This window comes from Protopterus annectens, chromosome 7.part0, assembly GCF_019279795.1.
Source record: "Protopterus annectens isolate FY-2018-M chromosome 7.part0, PAN1.0, whole genome shotgun sequence".
NCBI lineage: Eukaryota > Metazoa > Chordata > Ceratodontiformes > Protopteridae > Protopterus > Protopterus annectens.
In genome coordinates, this window is record NC_056739.1 from 1072161574 (window position 1) to 1072181773 (window position 20200).

At 41.4% G+C, this 20200-nt stretch overlaps 1 protein-coding gene across 1 annotated transcript in view; it reads left to right on the plus strand.

Moving 5' to 3' along the window:
• TRPM7 (transient receptor potential cation channel subfamily M member 7) overlaps window positions 1-20200 on the plus strand; it is a 1848525-nt gene that overhangs the window by 858308 nt on the left and 970017 nt on the right. The window contains exon 16 of the mRNA XM_044076371.1: window positions 10327-10479. Coding sequence (XP_043932306.1) covers window positions 10327-10479 — 153 coding nt within the window. The remainder of the gene's footprint in view (window positions 1-10326; window positions 10480-20200) is intronic.

Here is a 20200-nt window from a genome sequence, read left to right on the forward strand (position 1 = left end):
AGATTTTGAACTTCAGCTGAAAACGTCTAAAGCCAAGTACCCCATTGGGGATCCTTCCTGTTCCTTGCACTAAGCGATGTCCAAAAAAGTCATTAAATGTCTTGCCTGTGGAAAGCAAATACTACACTGAGACTTCCATTCTTACTGCATCACTTGCTTAGGCCCAGATCATGACATACCCCACTGTTGTTCTGTGCCCTCTTTAACGCTAGAGCTAATCATCGTAGAGCTTTGTTTGTAGCCAGTTATTTTCGTCTTCCACCTCTATCGATATGGCATCCATCAGTCAGCAAACATCAGGTCTTCCGAAAAAAAAACGTAAAGATAAGGATAGAGACAGACAGCATAAGGCCAAACCTTCTGACTACTCCACTGCTAAGCAGGTCGTCAGTCCTTCAGAGTTCAGTGAGGCGCTTTCGCAGCCCCTGATGCCCGACTCAGTTTCTTCACAGGCCTCTACTGAGACCCTTTTGGAGTCCTGTATGCTGCAGATGTCTGCATCGTCTAATGAGCCTTTGGTTGTGTTGTTCTCTGTTGGGTCTGGAGCAGCTAAGCAGGCACCGGCTTCCGAGGATACTGCCCGCAGTTCGGATTTCACTTCAAGGCCTTCGCCCTCTCTTCCGACTAACACACTGACGGCACCGAGGGATACCCTTAAGGCCAGACTTAGACCCACTCCTAAAAAAACAGCACAAAGTCTCCATTCTGCTACTCCTCCCCTCCTCAAACTAGAATGCTTAAAATGATGGAGGTTCTCGTCACTTTCTTCTGGGGTAATCAGGTCACTCCAGCCAAAAGGAGAAGAAAGGAGAAGGGGTCCTTCTCCAGACATCCTATCGGATTTAGACTCAGTGGGATCTGAATTCTCTGTTTTTGAAGAGGAAAATTCTATTACTGCCTATGAAGAATCAGATGCAGAAGAATCTATTCCTTCTGCATCACATCCGGAGGACTGTTCCTTTGGGGAAACCCTCCACACACTCAGGTACCACTTCCAATGAGAATCGACAGATTTCCCTTAATCCAGGAAAAGACTAAGAGAGTTTCTGGATCTACCCCAGCATAGGCCTCTGACCATCCCACCCATCTTGGAGGTGGTAGATGATGTTTACCAAGAATCCAGCCTTACCCCTGACACCCTTCCACCTGCCCCCGGAAAACCTGACAGGTGTTGCAGGGCACCTGATTCGCATACATTCCTCTACAGAAATCCTATAGCAGACCCAGAGGTGATTACTCAGGGACCTAAGGGAGTTGAGGCTAACTATGCAAAGAATCCTACTCCCTCAGACAAAGAATCCAGGGCCCCAGACAGATGGGGTAAAAAGGTATATACCTCTGCAACTTTAACTATAAGGGTTCTCAACTGTCAGTTCCATATGTTAAAATATCAACAGCACACTTTGGAACTTTTGAAACAGAAAATTTCTGCTTTACCAGATTTTGCCAATAATAAAGAGATAGCAGAATTACTACACTCTTCATCTCAGGTAGCAAAGCACTCCTTGTACTGTGGGTTTGATGCCCTAGAAGCTTCTAGCAGGGCACCACTGACAGGATCTGTTATCAGAAGATATGCATGGTTGAAGGAACAACCTCTCCCTGATCATGTCAAAGCTAAAATCATAGATTCACGTCTTGACAAAAAGACAAGAAAACTGAAGAGGTACTTAAAAAGATGGAAGACAAAGCAAAATTGATACAGACTGTTAAAGATTTCCTTCAGGTACAACCTCCTAGGTTCAGCAGAAATCTTCCCTCTAAACACTGGTCTTTTCCTGCACCAAACAGGCAGGCACAAGGCAAAACCCATAGGGACAGACCCACCAGGGCTCAAACTCAGGACCAGCAAAGAACTAAACAGTGCCCCCCCCCCCCTCTAACTCTCGAGCAGGGAGTTCAAAAACAACTATGTATGCTAAAAACTCTCAATGACTACTTTTCCCATCTCTGCCTGCCTCCACCACACCAAAAGCTTGGAGGAAGGCTATCTCTTTACAGAGAAAATTGTAACTTTATAACAAAAGATCAATGGGTCTTAAAAATCATTGCTCAGGGGTATAAATTCAGTTTCTGAGAACTACCACCTCCAAGAGCGTACCCAGACCTACTTCCAAACCAGTGGGCAGAAGCACTGAACCCAAGTGCAAAACCTAATAGCTCTAGGGTCAGTAAAACCTTTGCCTCCAGAACAAGTTGCAAAAGGATTCTATTCCATACTATTCTTGTTCTCAGGAAAGAGGGAACTTGGCGTATTTTTCTTTCACACATAGACAAAATAGCATTGGCATGTGTTGGTGCACACCCGTGTACCCATTGCCACCCCTTTAATTTGCCAAAGAAATCCTCCCTCAAAATGTATAAAATTGTTCTTCAACACAAGGTAAGTTAATGTTAAGCACACCTGAAAATCATTGATGTTCTTCATTCCACATTGCTGCAGTCCTAACCATTGGGTAGTCCGCTGTCCAGTCGGCCCGAATACCAAAGTATATGGCTGACGTCGGTCAAGGCGCATTAGACTGATGTCAGGACGTCAGGGTACTAATGCGCATGACCGACGTCATATCCTCAGTCTTTTTTGCCGCATGGTCCGATGCAGAAGCAGTTTTGCGAGTGCAGGTTGGCGTTCTGAAATTTTCTGAAGTCGGAGTTTCAGACCGAATCAAAGTTGGCTAAGTACCCGTTGGGAACATTTTGGTTTTTTCTTGCCTCAGTATTTAACCGGATGTCAGAAAAAGTGAATAACTGTATTTCTTGTGGGAAACAGATACCTCATAGGGATTACCATACTTTGTGTATACCTTGTTTAGGGCCTGAGCACGACGTTGTTGGATGCCGCTCTTGTGCTAGATTTAACAAACGCACTATTAAGAGAAGGTTAGACTGTGCCAGGTTAGTGTTTGGGAAGCGTTGTAATTATAAAATGCCGTCGGATGCTCCGACGCCCGCTTCGTCCAAAAAGCGCAAGGACAAAGCAGCAAAGCCTAGGGTTGAAGAACCGGCAGTCTCGGACGTCGGTTCTTTAGAAGGCCCAGTGGAGCCAGCAGTTTTGCCAGGAGTTTCTGTGGAGTCTCAGGCAGAGACTTTACTGTTACAGGATGTGCCCTCTCAGGAGGTAGGCCAGGCTGAGGGGGCTTCTCAGGTAACTGTTCTTCCCTCTCTTCCTCAGGCAGTTAGAGCCTCTCCTTCTGTCTCCAAGACTTCTTTGAGAGGTAGGCCAAGTTTAGCTTCAGTGGGGGCTTCTCCTAGCACTTCAGGTTCTGTGCCTAAGAAACATATGCTTAAAATGGCAGAGGATTTGATTACTATGATTAGAGGTTCTATGCCCCCTCCTGATAAGAGGCCTAGGGTGGAGCCTGAGTTTGAGAGTTTTGAACAGTGTTCAGAGGCTTCTGAGTCTTCGGCTGAAGACTTGCAGGAGTTTCCTCATTATTCTGATTCTGATGTGGATGATTCCACTCCTTCAGCTTCTCCTCCTGAGGATTTTTCATTTTCAGAGACTCTGCATTCCATGAGGGAGCATTTTAAATGGGAAGGCCAAGATTTCTCTGATTCCAGGAAGAGGCTTAGGGAATTTTGTTTTACCCCAGCATAGGCCCTTAGCTATACCTCCTGTGTTGAATGTGGTGGAAGATGTTTTGCAGAGGCTTCCCTGAACCCTGATTCTTTGCCTCCTGCCCCTGTTAAACCTGATAGGTACTATAGGGTGCCTGAAGCTCATAAGTATCTTTTAAGAGTCCTCGGGCGGACCCAGAAATTGTTTCTCAGGGGCCTAAGGGTGTTAAGGCCTCGGTTGTTAAAAATCCTGTTCCTCTGATAAAGAGGCAAGGGCTTTGGATAGATGGGGAAAGAAAGTGTATACTTCTTCCACTTTAGCCATGAGGGCGTTGAATTGTCAGTTTCACATGCTAAAATATCAAAATTATCTCCTTTCACAATTGAAATCTAAGGTGGATGCTCTGGCGGAAGGTATTGAGTGTAAAGAGTTGCTGGATTTAGTTCATGTGTCTGAACAAGTGGGTAAGCATTCTTTGCAATGTGGTTTTGATGCTGTGCAGGCCTCCTCGAGGGTGGCTGCCACTGGTTCTGTTCTTCGCAGGCACGCTTGGTTGAGGGATCAGAATTTAGCTGAGCATGTTAAGACAAGGATTTTGGATGCTCCTTTACAGTCTGATGTGTTGTTTGGTTCGCCTGTGGAAGCAGTTTTAAAGAAAATGGAGGACAAGGCTAAATCTATGCAGACTGTTAAAGATTTTTTGCAGGTGCAGCCTCCAAAGTTTAGCAGAAATTGGCCTACTAAGGGATGGACGTATCCTGCTTATGATTCCCAGTCTAGGGGTAGGTCTAGACGTGGTAGGGGCAGAGCTCAAGGTTCTTTTAGGCCTAGAACAGGGAGTTCTCCTGCTCAGACTTCTGGTGAGGGCAGGGGTCAGTCCTTTCGTAAACAGACCCAATGACCTGCCTTTCCAGCTGCCAGTTCATTCTCGTCTGGCAGCTCCTTTGGGAGGAAGACTGTCTCTTTTCAAAGAAAATTGGGATTTAATTACTCAAGACAGATGGGTTTTGGATATCATTCACCACGGTTACAGGTTTTATTTCCATACCTTGCCCCTTTCAAAGGCATGCCAGACGTTCCTCCTCCACAAAGGAAAGAGGCTCACAAGCAAATTTCTCTGTTACTCCAAATAGGGGCCATTCAGCCAGTCCCTGTACCAGAAAGGGGCCTAGGATTTTATTCTCGCCTGTTCCTAGTACCAAAGAAGGGGAACACGTGGAGGCCAATTTTGGATTTATCTATCCTCAACACTTATCTGGACATTCCCAAGTTCAAAATGTTGACGTTACAACAGCTTTTACCTCTGCTGGGCAAAGATCACTGGATGGTAACTTTAGATCTCAAGGAAGCTTACCTTCATGTGCCTATAAGACTAAGTTGCAGAAAGTATCTGCGTTTTCGAGCTGGAAATTCTCATTATCAGTTCTCTGCATTGCCCTTTGGCTTATCTACTGCCCAGAGTATTCACAAAGGTTCTGGCTCCAGTGATAGCTTACTTCAGGCTAAAAGGAATTCAAATCTATCCTTACTTGGACGACTGCCTGATTCTGGCTCAAGAAAAGGAAGACCTTCTACAGCATCTGGAATTTGTCATAGCAGTGCTAAGATGCCTAGGGTATTCTGTGAACGAAATAAAGTCCAGTCTAGTACCCTCTCAAGACATGTGCTTTCTGGGTGTGAGACTGAATACAGCAGCCCAGATGGCCTTTTTAACCCCGGACAAACAAAAGAATCTTTCCAGTTACTTCCAGCAACTATCTCTTCAGTCCGGGCTGACTGCAAGGACAGTCCTTCAAGCCTTAGGGTTCATGGCATCTTGTATTCTGGTGCTTCCCACTGCCAAACTGCATATGAGGAAGCTACAATGGTATCTCAAAAATCTATGGACACAGCACTGCCAGGATTTGGACACTGTCATTCAAATAATACCTTGCATTCAAAAGGAATTTTTGTGGTGGGCTCAGGAATGTCACCTAAACAAGGGACTCTCTGTGACCCGGCCAGAGGCGAGTCAAATTCTAACGACAGATGCCTCAGACATTGCTTGGGGAGCTCATCTGAATGGAAAGTGGATACAAGACAAGTGGCCTGCCAGACTACAGCATCTACATATCAACATGAAGGAGATGTTAGCAGTCCAGTTTGCATTAATGGCTTTCAAGGAGTTACTTCTTCCAGGGCAGGTGTTGATTCTAACAGACAACACAACTGTCATGTGGTACATCAACAAACAAGGGGGAACACATTCTTACCCATTGTGCAGGCAAGCAATGATTTTATGGGAGACTGCGCTAAGCTTGCAACTAACTCTTCAGGCAAGGTTTCTGCCGGGAGCACAGAACTCCTTAGCAGATGTGTTAAGCAGACAAATCATGGATCCCCACGAGTGGAAACTGGATCTTCATGTATTTCAAAAGTTGACAGTGTCCTGGGGAACTCCAGACATAGATCTGTTCGCTTCTCCACTAAACCACCAGCTGCCAAAGTTTTGCACAAAGAAGTTTCATCACACAGCTTGGAAAGTGGATGCTCTTTCTTTCAGTTGGAAAAATCTTCATGTGTATGCGTTTCCACCTCTGCCTCTTCTTCCAAAGGTGCTCCTCAAGGTCAGACAAGACAAGCCAAGGATGATTTTAATAGCTCCAGATTGGCCTCGGCAACACTGGTACCCACTACTAAGGAGTCTGGTAAGGAAGCCTCCATGGCCTTTACCTTTGATTCCACACCTGTTATCTCAGAAGGACGGTCACCTACTCAATGTCAAGCTTCACTCTCTTCATCTAACAGCCTGGCATATTCTGTTTTGAAACACAGCAGGTCTCAACTTCCTCAACAAGTTTTAAATGTGATTATGGAAGCCAGGAGGCCTAGTACAAGGAAAGTGTACGCAGAAAAATGGAAGAGATTTTTATTTTGGAGTGCAGCAAAGAATTTGGAGATTTCTGAGCCTAATTTGAGTGTGGCTCTTCAATATCTTACTGAGTTGTTGGACAAAGGTTTGTCTTTCTCTTCCATTAAGATTCATGCTGCAGCAATTTCAGCTCACTATGATTGTGACCCACCTTTGTTTTCGCATCCTTTGTTCAAGCAGTTTCTTAGAGGGGCAAAGAATATAAGACCCCCACGTAGAGCTCCTACTCCTGCTTGGGATCTCAATTTTGTGTTGGAGAAACTTACTCTACAACCTTTTGAGCCTCAAGACTACTGCTGAATTGAAATACTTGTCATGGAAGACTGCTTTTTTGTTGGCTATTACTTCTGCAAGAAGGGTTTCTGAATTGCAGGCCCTTATGGCAGTAGAGCCCTTTTGATTTTCCATAAGGATAGGGTATCATTACGTACTAATCCTTCCTTTATGCCTAAGGTGGTTTCTAGTGTGGCTTTAAACCAAACTATTCATTTGCCTACTTTCTATGCAGATCCCCAAAATAAGGGGAAAAGATTTTGCACACTTTAGATATACATAGGCAGTTGCGTTATTATTTAAGCAGGACTAAGGATTTCAGGCAGTCTCAGCAGTTGTTTGTTTCTTTTGCTTTGAGTTCTCAGGGCAAGCCTGTGTCTAAGCAAACTATTTCTAAGTGGATTGGGTTTTGCATATCATTTTGTTATTCCCATCATGGCAAGGAGATTCCAGCTGGGATTAGGCCTCATTCCACTAGGGCTACTGCCACTTCAACAGCATTTCTAAGGGGGGTGGCAACTAAGGATATTTTGGAGGCAGCTACTTGGAGTTCAGTGCATACTTTCTCTAAGCATTACCACCTTCCTCTTTACTCTAAATCTAGGGCTGGTTTTGCCACAGCTATTTTGCAAGGCATGTTGACAGCTCCTGCTTCCTTATGATTTGCCAGCCTCCCTTACCTCTGCTTTGGGATTCTACCCAATGGTTAGGACTGCAGCAATGTGGAATGAAGAACATAGTACAGTTTTGTACCTACCATAAATGTAGATGTTCGAGGATCCACATTGCTGCAGTCCAATTTACCCTCCCTCCTTCCCCTCTGTGTTTAGGGGTGGTGGTGTGGGTTAGGATATATTATTGTAATTTTGTATATATTGTACATATGTTTGGTGCAGGGCTTTTTGGTGTTTTTGGTTTGGGCCTTGTCTTTTTAGGGTCTTCTGACATCTGGGGCAAGAAAAGACTGAGGATATGACGTCGGTCATGCGCATTAGTACCCTGACGTCCTGACATCAGTCTAATGCGCCTTGACCGACGTCAGCCATATACTTTGGTATTCGGGCCGACTGGACAGCGGACTACCCAATGGTTAGGACTGCAGCAATGTGGATCCTCGAACATCTACATTTATGGTAGGTACAAAACTGTACTTTAGATAGACCCCCTGCATCCACCATGGCTTCTTCCAACCATATCAGGCCTTGCTCATGTGGAATGGACGAGAAGAGATCCACAATGTCAGTTATGATGAAGAAAATATTTTCTTTATACAATCCAGGTTTGATTTGTTTAAGCAAATCCCATGAGTCCTTCACAGTGTCCAAACATTCCATAAAAAGGGTCTTGAGTTTAACATCAAGAAACTTGGCCAAAGGAGATACTATGGGACTGAGGGGGGGGGGGTCCACTATACTCGTATCTTTGGTATGCCAAATATGTTGGGAATCTTGGGTCTGTCATTATGCAAACATTTGAAAAGGTTTAAGAGTATTGATCCTTCCAACAATAAGTCATTCATATCAAGAAAATCTTCTTGTAAGCTATGTTTATTTCATTTAGGGAGACCCTACTATATTTGTCACTATCATCCAAAACCTCCATCATTTTGGACTCCTATGTAAGAGTGTCCATAAAAACAATTCCCCCTCCCTTGTCAGGGCCCATCACCCTGAAATTGTGGTTGCCTCTTGATTTCTCCAACAACTTCCTTTCCTCAAGAGTCAGATTGGAAATGACTCTGTTCTCAGTTATCACCTTCTTTAATTCTTGATCCAGCAAATTCTCAGAATTCATAAGCTGAGGGTGTAGGGGGGTTGTAAGTACTTCTTCTACTTAGAATTTTATCTTTACAGTGACCGTTCTCATTGTCATTGAGTAGGAGCTCAAGCTTCTTTTTCCTGATAAACAGTTTAAGATCAACTACCACTTTGTTAATCTCTGCCTTCCTCCTCGGGATAAACTTGAAACCCTTGGAGAAAAGACTAAAATGAAGTTCATGGATGTTAATCAAGGTTCTTATTGAGAGACAGGGGTTGCCTTTCTCACATCTGCATTCCTTGGAGCTGGGAATTGCATTGAGGCCCAGGTTTGATGGAATGTTTGCCATCCATGGTGGTACCTTCCTTTCCTCATTTGCCTATTTTCTTGCAGGTCGCTGCTTAAAGGAGGTGGAGCGAGACTAGGCTATGCGTTGATCTTTTGGGCCAGCAGCTGTTCTACATCCTGTACCTGGCAGTCTGTTTTGGATTATGTTTACCCTTGTGGGATTATGAGGTAGTACATTTATTGCTTCAAATGCTGACCTTGCCTGTTCCATTGAGCTCACCTTCTTTCCTTGAAAGCCTATGGTAAACATCTGTTTGGGAGGGGGTCCTGTTTGTGGTTTATTACAGTTTTAGACCAGCCTCTCAGGTCCACCTCACAGCTTGGGGTTTGGAGGGAGGAGTAAGCTCTGGGGCTACATCAAGATTTGAATGCTGGAGTTGGGGCAGACTGCGGCAGGTACTGTCTATTTGAGAGATCATGATCCTCCTGACATCTTTCCTTGTCTGCAGCCAGACTGACTGTTTTTATTAGGATATTCCCATTTATTGGCCTTCTCAGTAGTCCTTGTGTGGTTCTCCATCTCATATGTTATGGTTGGTTTTACTGTTTAGGATTTCACCTACCTCATTGTTAGATGTAGCAGACAGCTTTTTGCCATTTTAGTTATCTACAAAGAGGACCACTTTGACTGGTGAGAAATGCCCTCCATCTGCCTGTGGGTACATAACTGGCTGCTTGATTCACTTCAAAGATGGCTAGGTATGCACTCTTCATCTTTGTTCTTTATTTGTGGAATGGTGCTAAATAGTTGCACGTGGATAAAGCAGTGAGCATGTGGGACAAGAACATTTTTGTGTTCTCTGTGATGCCAGTAGCACACACCAAATCTCATGACAAGAGTTTCCTGAAAAAGATGCAGAATGTTGATTGGTGTAGATGGTAATCCCAAACACAAGACATATGGAGGGTTCTCTTCACAAATCAAGTGATATGGCAAGAAGATGTTTTTCATAATCGTCAAGAGTACCGTCCATTGTGAATCACATAAACCCTCCTGCTGTCATTCTTTGCTTTGCAGCATCTTTATCCAGTGGCTGCTGTATAAGTTGAGCAAGTATAAATTCGTATCACTTGTTGGCAGTACATGTGTCATAGGTATGTATGTATCTATATATATATATATATATATATATATATATATACAGTTTTTTCCTGTTTACAGGAAATATGTGCTCAGTGGATCAGGATGACAAGTTGATGGGCACTGGAATTTGATGTAATCTTATAATCTGGTAAATTTTATCACAGCATGCATCTGCATGGTGTGTATACACCCTTGGAATAGGAGAGAAGATGAACCCACAGGACTGTAGACCCACAGAGGTGGAGGTTTCTTCATATATCACTGGTACAGTTGGAATGTGTTTGCTATTTTTCTCATTTGTCCAGATATAGATGTAATTATAGACCATTTTTATGTTGTGATAAAGGAGGTAAAAACGTTTTTTGTTATTTTATAATCATTTTCATTTCATAGGTTATTCTCAGCATTTTAATCCCACCTGCAATATTGTTGTTGGAGTACAAAACCAAAGAAGAAATGTCTCACATTCCCCAGTCTGAAGATGCCCACCAAATGGCCATGGAAGATGGTGAACCTACAGAAAACTTAGCAGATGATATTCCAATGGTAAGATATAAAAGCTGATTGGTGATTGGCCAAAGGGCTATGTTGCTTTGTTTGTTGATTTTCTTTGCTTATATATACTTGTGGTGTTTGTACATCAGTTGACTCATATACAGAGCTCAGCAAAGGATGGTGAACAAGCTATTTGAAAATGTAGTTTTTTTGCTGATTTTCTAACTTCATCCAAAGCAAGTAACTACTTTAACTTGTTGCATTGCACTTGTTCTTTTTGTTAATGTTATTAAATTATCACTTAAGACACAGGCAAACATACATTAATAGAAAAGAAAACAAACCATATTAACTTGTTTCTATTTAAATATATTATACATCACATATGCTTTCTTTCTTTATAAAAGTCATCGGTCCAACACTATGTTAGTCTGTGCATTACTGATAGAGCAGACTGTAATGCCCAAACTGACACACCAGTCCCCGACCAGATAACCTGTAGTAACTTCCTAACTAACAGATCCCCTCCTAATAAACTCCCATGATAGATGGGAATACATCTAGGTTGGATTGCATGGCTAGCCTTATGAAGGACCTGTGGTCATTAGCGTAGTGGTATATATGAACCTTTTAACCTATGAACATAATTTGCTCATATTCTGCCTTCCTTTAAACTTCACTCCTCCTTCTTCTGGACATTATTTTGCTTGTATAGTTCTCACAATTTCCATTTATTTATATGTAATTTGCTCCACCCCTTTTCTAAAGACCTCTTTTCCAGTTTTTTTATCTCTTTTATAATAATGAAATATAGCTGGTCTGAACTGTGATCTCCTTTTCTAGTAATTTCTTTTTGACAGCCAACAGAAATAAACTTAACATGGCCTTGCTATGTCTAGGCAGTTCAGATAATGTATCCTAGCTCAAGAGTGTCATTTCCTTAGTTACAACCATTTGCTCCCCTAAAAATTTTTGAAGTCTGGAGTATAAAAATCCCTATGCAAACACTTCCAAGCAAAATTCCTAACCCTTCTGGACTTTGTCGCATTCTTGGGAGCCACGCGTAGTCCTGCCATTGCTCCCTTGTAAATTGCTTTTTCAGTCTCTCCTCTCATTCTTTTCTAACCTCCTGTGGTTGATTGTTATAGTTGTCAGCAATGTTTTATATGTACTGCTAATTATTTTTTAATAGCAACTTCTCTTCTATGGTAAACTAAAAACACTACCCAGAGCAGGTCTTTCACTTGTGAATTCCTTACTCTCTCTTTCTTTGCCTGTACTCTCATATCAAGCCCTTATAGGGAAGGCAATCTCTAGCACACAGTCCAAATGTCTTCTTGGCCGCATCCCACTTTATTACCTTTTCCTCTGTAGTTACTTGCTCCCAACACCTTGGTTTCTTTGCCAGTTTTCTCCAATAAATTCCAGCCACCTCTTACTTATTTTATGTACCCCAATTTGCAGTCATCCCTGTTGGCAAAATCTCCTTTCAGCATTCTAATGTTGGATTAGTTCTTACAATACTTTCTGCTACTTTATAAATGGTTTATGGTTATTATTATTCTCCTTAAGGATCTGCGTTCAAAATCCCACTACTTATTTTCTGAACTTCACCCCTGCTTCATAATTCCTTTCCACTTTGATTTATAACCTTCTGCTTGTGTTTTTGTACACACGCACACACACACACACACACACACACACACACACACACACACACACACACACACACACACACACACACACACACTGTTCTACTTGAGTAGACCGAAATTCCATTAAATCGAATTTTACTTAAGTGAGGTGACAATGCCAAAACCTTAGTTTAAAGAATGTTCACATCACCGGAATTTTAAACCGGGAAAGGAGGCAGTTGGCCAACATGGGGAAATTTGCCCTTTTCCTCACTATAGTGTGATCTCAGAGTTGGTATATTTAGTTAGGGGGGTGGGTGGTGTAGGGGGCAAAGCCTCCCACTTGAGTAGGTTTGACATGTTTTGGTGTGTTTGTTTTTTTTTTAATGTTGGCCAACTGCCTCCTTTTCCAAATTAAATTCCCATGGTATGAACGTTCATGTGTTGTCTTGGTTAAGTAAAATTCGATTTAATGGAATTTCGGTCTCCTCAAATAGACTCATATACACACACACACACACACACATATATATATATGTATATTTATATATATATATATATATATATATATATATATATATATATATATATATATATATATATATATATATATATATATATATATATATATATAAACACTAAATAAACTATCCAACTGCTGGTAATTCTGTAACTAAATACACTTCAAAAACCTGAAGAAAAAAAAATGGAAGAAATGTTACTAGTAAAATAATAATCTACATTTAATAAGCAATTACTAATGTTATAGTCATAAATAAGTAACATTAAGAATTTGCCTTCTATCCCTTCAGTCAGGAACAGCACTTCAGGCTGTGCAAACAGAAATGTTATTCTTACAGCGCTGGGAGACGGTCTTCATAGCCCTTGATGAAGCATTTTCATAGCCCTTGATGAAGCATTTTCACTTTACATAGAAAAGCTGTATTTTTATACATTTTCTTGTTTAATGTGGTCATGCAGCCTCATTACGTTACAGTTATTCTGACAAATGAAAAACTTTGCAAATGTCCTCATCCCTCGTGATTTTCGCCTCGGACTTCACGTGAACACCTTTCTATACATGATTCACCTGCTTCTAAGGGGTTTTGTTTCTGACCTTGGATGTTTCAAACCTGCCCTAGCAACAACGCAGTCCTAGCCTGGAGGAGTCTGGCTAACACATTCCTGTTTGTAGTAACTTCATGCCTCAACTTCATGCAGCACACACTATTCTGTCTTATTGCATACTAAAAGAATGCAGTTTAGTTAACAGCAATACTGTGGCTTATGAAGCTGTATTTTTCCCAGCCCTGCATACAAGTTATATTTACTTTTTAACAGTCATAGTGTAGCATCGTTAATAAACTGAAACTAATGTACATTTTACTAAGCTGGTCTTGTCCCATAACAGTTTCCTCCCTCTGCCACCATTAGTGTCATACCATACATAGAATTATATTTTTTATTTTTTTTAACTTGATAAAATATGCCACTGTATCATAATATCCATTATCAGTTTTTGTCAAAATAGAAGTTATTGACTTGTGCATGCAGTGGCATTTCATGTGCAAATGAGGTTAAACATCTTGTAATCACAGCCTTTAGAACAGAAAATGCCAGCATGATTACAAATATAATAAAAAGTACAATGACAATACCCTGGATTATGCTAGTTCCCAGGTTACCAAAAATACTGCCCAACCATCCAAAAAGTGTCCAGTTTTTGGATGTGTTGTCCAAATCTTTGGCCTTTTGTTCCATGAAATTTGCCAGTTTTTCCTGTTCATGATGGCCACTAATATATGAACAGCAACGACTCCCTATGAGTGCACGTGAGTGACATGACCCCCCTTTTGCAGCAAGCATTAAATCAAGTGCCATCCAATTCTGCAACACCACAGTTTGCATTTCAGCCATTTTTCGATTTGCTGTCCAGATGTGATGTGAAGTTTCATTGGCCACCTCCTGTAGAATCTGAGCAAGCATGGTGATTTCAAGCATTGTCCTTTGCACTCCATATTCGGGATTAAAAATTGAAAATACTTGCTCTGCCCAGTGGATTGCTCACTTATTTTTCATTCTACCTGCTGGTGGGTGTTTGAAATGTTGAATAGCAGGAGTGATGTAGCCTGCAAAGCAGCATTCAGACCAGTTTGTAGGCAACCAGCAGTAGGCACGATCACCACAGATGTAGTAACGGTCACTTATGCCCATGCCATGCCCCCAGTCATAGCTTTTTAAGTGCAAAGAGTCTAACACACTTTCTTGCCTGGTGTCATTATGTTTGCCTTTTTCTACTGGTACAGTCCCATTTCTGGCATAACATGTGTCTCCATGATGTGTGGTTGCAAGTTGAAGAGACACAACCTTTGAAAAATCAGTTACATTACGCCAAGTTACGCTGATGTCATTAAGGTTCTTTTTAGATGATACCTGTGATGTAGGGATGGGAATCATAGGAATCCCTGCCGTAGAATGATGAGGTATATGCAAACATATCCAGCAATTTGTTTGTTTAGATTTTTGGCATATTGTCGAAGGACCAGCAAGAAACTGTTTTCTCTCGACCAGTTTATAGAAGGGAACAGCAGCAGGAACAAAGCAAAAGTACCTGTTGTCACTGGATTCATATGGACTGCTGCAGAAGTTGACCTTCTCACTGGGCAGATGGTCTGTCGCACCTTGATCTGCCTCTATTGGCTGCAATGATTCATCTGGGGTCTCCACACGACAGGTCTTCTTGCAAGGAGACAAATGGATCCACGTTGGTAGTCCTGCACAGTGAACTGCAGTCAGGTGGTGAGCAAGACCTGAAAAGGCCCCCTCCACCTTAGGCTCAGGCAGTTTTTCCTCTGAAACTTTTTCAAATACACCCAATTACCCTGTTGTAGTTGATGACAGGGTTGGTCAGGAGGCTTTGGTAACGCTGCTCATACTGTTCGATGATATTGTTGCAAAATTTTGAGGAGTCTCCTACAATAACAAATCATAGCATCATCTGACAAAGTTAAATCAGCATTTTTCACTGGAGGGGTAGCTGGAAGGGCTATGGGTCTCCCCATTAATATTTCATATAGACTCAATTTTATGGTGGCATGCAGTGAGGCCCTCATACTCATTAATGCTAAGGGAAGGGCTTCGGGCCATTTTAAGTGGGTTTCAGCACAAATCTTTGAAATTTTATTTTTAAGGGTCCTGTTACCCTTTCCACTAATCCAGATGACTGGGGATGGTTGGGACAGTGAAGATTCAACTTAGTATTAAAAGCTTTACATAACTCTCTAAACAGATATTATTAAAATGAGTTCCCTGGTCACTGTTAACAGTGCTGGATATACTGAATTTCAGTATATAGTCAGATAATTTTTTAATAAGTGCAACTGCATCAGCTTTGCGACATGGGTAATCTTCCACCCATGCTGAGAACATACACACTACCACCAAAATAAATTGTAAATTACTAGTCTTAGGCATCTGGATGAAATCCAGCTGTATATTAACAAAAGGTCCCCAGGGTGGAGGTAAACATGCATATTTGCTTTTGGCATGTTTGCTTATGTTATATTCCAAATCAATACTACAATTTTGTACATACTGAAGTATCAAAAAGGAGACATGAGGGGCATACCAACTTCCATTGATTTGATTAAATAAAGCTGTCTTACTTGTATAGGCCGGTAAGGTAGCAAAGAGGTTGGTGCTACCATTCAGCCATCCGGATTTCACCATATGCCATCAAAGGATTTTCTACATCCATCCTTGAGCCACCTCAGAACTTTTCCCTGTGATGCTTCAACTTGAAAGGCCGACAACTTTGCAAAATCAAGCACATCATTACTGTTGCAGTTTGTTACTGTTAACACACGAAGGTTTTTACCACAATTTACTGCTGCTTGTTTAGCAGCTTGGTCTGCCAAATTATTACCTTGGTAATAATATTCTCTCCCTTTTGATATGCACAACATTTGATTACAGACAGCTTTTTAGGTAACAAAAGTGTATCTAGCAATGATTTTATGTACCCTGAATTTTTAATCTGATTTCCTGAAGAGATCAAAAACTCTCTCTCTCTGTCTCTCTTCAAATTTGCCCAAAATAATGAACAACCCTGAAAGCATAACGGCTGTCTGTAAAAGATATTGGCCACCTTGTCTTTGGCTAACTCGCAGGCTTTTTGCAAAGCCACTAGATCAGCTATTTAAGCAGACTGAACACCCTTTAATCTTTGTTGCAACAATATTGTTTTTTCGGTGCAGACTGCTATTCCCGTGATCAGCTTTTCTGTTTGATCTCCTCCACAGGTGCCATGTACGAACAGATGCATGTCAGTATTGGGTATAGGAGTGTCCTTTAAGTTCTTCCTAGGAGAAAACAAATAGTTACACACACACAATCGTGCTCTTCACCATCCTAAGCAGTAGGCAACAACGATGCAGGATTTATAACAGGACAGCGGATCAGAGAAATGGATCAGAAAGAAGTGCAAGTTCATATCTAGTTAGATGTGCAGTCGAGAGTGGTTGAGATGCTGCAGAAGGAGGGACAGCTACTGTGAGATCATGCCCAAGCAGCAACGATTGTGTCATATTAACTAGAATGGCAGCAGTGGCAACTATCCTTAAATAAGGTGATAAACCTTTTGCAACAAAATCAAATGCTGTGCTGTAATAAGACAATGGATGATAGCTTTCCCCATTTTTTTGCAAGTATTCCTTGAGCAAATCCATTTCTTTCATGACAAAATAAAATAAAAGGTTTATTATAATCTGGTAAGCCCAAAGCTGGGGTAGTAGCTAAAGCTTGCTTCAAGTTCTGAAATGAAATTTCCTCTTCACTATTCCAAAGGAGAGGCTCTGATATATCCTGCTTTAAAAAATTGTCAAAGGTTTGGCAATTTCTGCATAGTTAGGGATTCACTGTCTGCAGTATCCTGTCATACCTAGGAAAGACCTAAGCTGTCTCTGGTAGTCGGACGTGGGGCCTTAGATACTGCATCATTAAGAGATGGTAATACTTGCCTGCTACTCTGGGATATTAAATGACTAAGATAACCTACCTGAAATGATCACAGTTATATTTTATTTCTAGACACTGTGTCCCTTTTTTGCAAGGATAGTCAGAAGATGCAAGGTATCCTGCTGACATTGCTGAAAGGAGTTTGATGCTATTGGTAAATTATTTGCATATTGTACTAACACAGACCCACCCGGAAATGTCATATTCTCCAAATCTTATTTTAGAATTTGAGAAAATAATGAAGAAGATTCAGTATATCCTTGTGGCATCCCGTGTCTATGTATATTGCTGTACCTGATAAGTGAAAGCAAACAGAAACTGACTGCCAGGGTGAATAGGTATAGAAAAGAATGCTGAACATAAATCTATCACAGAAAAGTAACTAGATGTAGGTGGTATGCAACTTAGTATTGTTGCTGGATTTGGAATAACAGGAAAAGTAGGTAGTACTGCATTGTTTACAGCCCTTAAGTCTTGTACAGATCTATAAGTATCCTTTCCTGGCTTTTTCACTGGAAAAATAGGAGTATTACAAGGGCTTTTAGCTGGTATTCCTTGCTGTATTAGAGACTGAATTACAGGTTTCATTCCCTGCTGTGCTTCTGGCTTTAGTGGATATTGTGGAACTCTAGGAAGAGGTTTTGATGGATTTAATTTTTTTACTGGTTCTGTTGATTTTAGTATACCTGCTTCATTTGCATGCTTAACCCACAAGTTGGCAGGTACCTGCTGTAGTAACTCTCTATCTGCCTGTATGCTTCCAGCAGGCTGTTCCTCAGTTTCTGCTAAAACTGCCAATACTTCTCCCTCTGATTCTGTTGGAACTTTTAGATTCACCCCTTCTGGGGTACCATAAATAGTACAACCCAGCTTATGTAACAAATCTTTTCCTAATATGTTTACTGGTGCAGTAGTACTCAAAAGAAAAGAATGCTTTTCTTCAATCGATCCTAAAGAAATGGGGATGGGGTTTGAAACAGGATAGGTAACCGTAGTATTTGTTACTCCAACTGCCTTTACTTTATGCTCTGTTACTGGTATTTGACTCTCTGAAGTAATTTTTAACACTAACCTAGTGGCATCAATGTCCACCAGAAATGGGGTTTTCTTTGAATTTATTTTCATCTTAACATAGAGCCCATTTTAATCTATTGGCAGTAAGGGTTAAGATTCACTTCTGTATTTTCTTGACCTAGTCATTATGAAGCTTCCTGACTCCTTCCAGTCTGAGGAGGTGGTGGAGGAAAAACTGCATTTTTATAATTTGGTTGCCACTCAGTCTGTGTCTTGGACTCTCTGCATTTGCCTGTGTGGGCACTCCCCTTTCCAATGTCCTGCTTCTCCACAGTTAAAACAAGATGTGTTAGATGAAGCTGGAGGGCCACTGCCAGCTCATTGTTGCCAATCAGCTGCACCTTGTTCCCTTCGACCAGCACTTTTGCTAAATCCTCTAGCAATTCCTCTACCCCTTCTCCTGCTAATGCCTTGACCTGTGGGTTTTCCAGCTGCCTGATTTATAAAGTTAACAGCTTATCCTCAGTATCCTTCATTCATTTTTCCTGATACTCTGTACAGGGATTTGCAGCACTTAACAAAGACTGTTAAGTCCTTTCCTTGCCCGTCTATGAGCACTTGCTTTATTTGATTTTGTACAGGGGCTTGCAGATCCTGCACAAATGCTGCAGTAGCTGGCTTGGCTTGCTCTCCTGGGTCTGGTATTCCTGAATGTCTAGCAAATACTGTTTTAAGGCAACTCAGATAGTTTGCAGGGGCTTCTGCTTTATTTAGTTTACATCCCTGTATTTTAGACCAATTAGTCCTAACTTGACACACATCCATAACCTTGTTTAACGGTGCTTTTCGTTTATCCGTTAATGCATTCCCTGTGAGAGTGAAATCTGTTATTTCAGCCTTTTTCAGTAACTGCTTTTTTATTTTCTCTGAAGTAACTACCCTCAGCAGTTGATTTAAGTCTGTCAAAGAAGGATTGTAACATTCTATTTTAGTTTTTTATTCTTCTTTGAATTTTAATGGATCTACTCTAATATTTGGAAAATTTTTACACATAGTATGCAAATCAGCAGGGGTCTAAGGACGATGAACAAGTTCCCTATTGTTAGCCCCCAAAATTTCCTTGAGAGGTGCCAATAGATCCCCTCCAGAGGTTGTAATTTCTTGTTGTACCCTGTCATGTGAGCATGTATGGTGAGATACAGGAGTGTCAAATACTAATGCCCCTGTTGGGGAAGTAGAAGCATCTGAGAAGGATAGGAAGAAGAACCCCTCTCAACTATAAATGCCTCTTCAGAAGATGAAGATTGAACAGGAGAACCAGTTTGAGATGCACCAGTATCATGCAAACTGGGTGTCCACTGGACAGCAGACTGAAAGGTAGGGGTCTAGAAACAGAGTCTTGCACAGGAGGTACCTGTATTGGTGCATGTAGTGGTGGGGGTGCAGTAGCTACTGGAGGATTATTATCCTCTTTAGAAGTTTCTGCTTTTTGGCCATCCTCAGTTTGTTCCAAACCTGCTAAGACAGGATAAAGGGATCCTCTTTTTACTGGTCTGTACTGCCTTTTTAACCTCTCTTACTTGTTGCCACAATTTCTTATTAACATCCGGCAACCCTCTTAATGCTGACTCCTTTTTCCTTTTAATTGCTTCACTGTACCAAGAATAAAATGCTGGCATTTGTTCCCCACTTACTTTGCTTTTCTTTTCTTCCAAAATACCTTTCAATGTCAGCAATTTAATCTTATCATAAGTTCCATTTAATGAAAATACCCCACCAGCACAATTCTTAGTAAGCTGAAACCAGTCATACAGATATTTAATACTGTCCTTCCCAATTAAAATACATAAAATATGCAGGTGTTCCCTTTTCAGGGATTTGATCTTGCTTGCTTATCTTTGCTCCCATTTTCTTATTTTATTAAATAAGTAATAATAAAAATGTTAGGCTTGGCATCTGGCATAAAACTTTGCCAAAACATTCATGCGGACAGCAGTAAATATTTACATACCGGATCGGTCGAGGCCCGGGTTAACAACGACTGCCACCAATACTGTTAGCCAACAGGGTGCTGGCGGAAATTGGACTACTGTTGGCCGGAGGAGGAG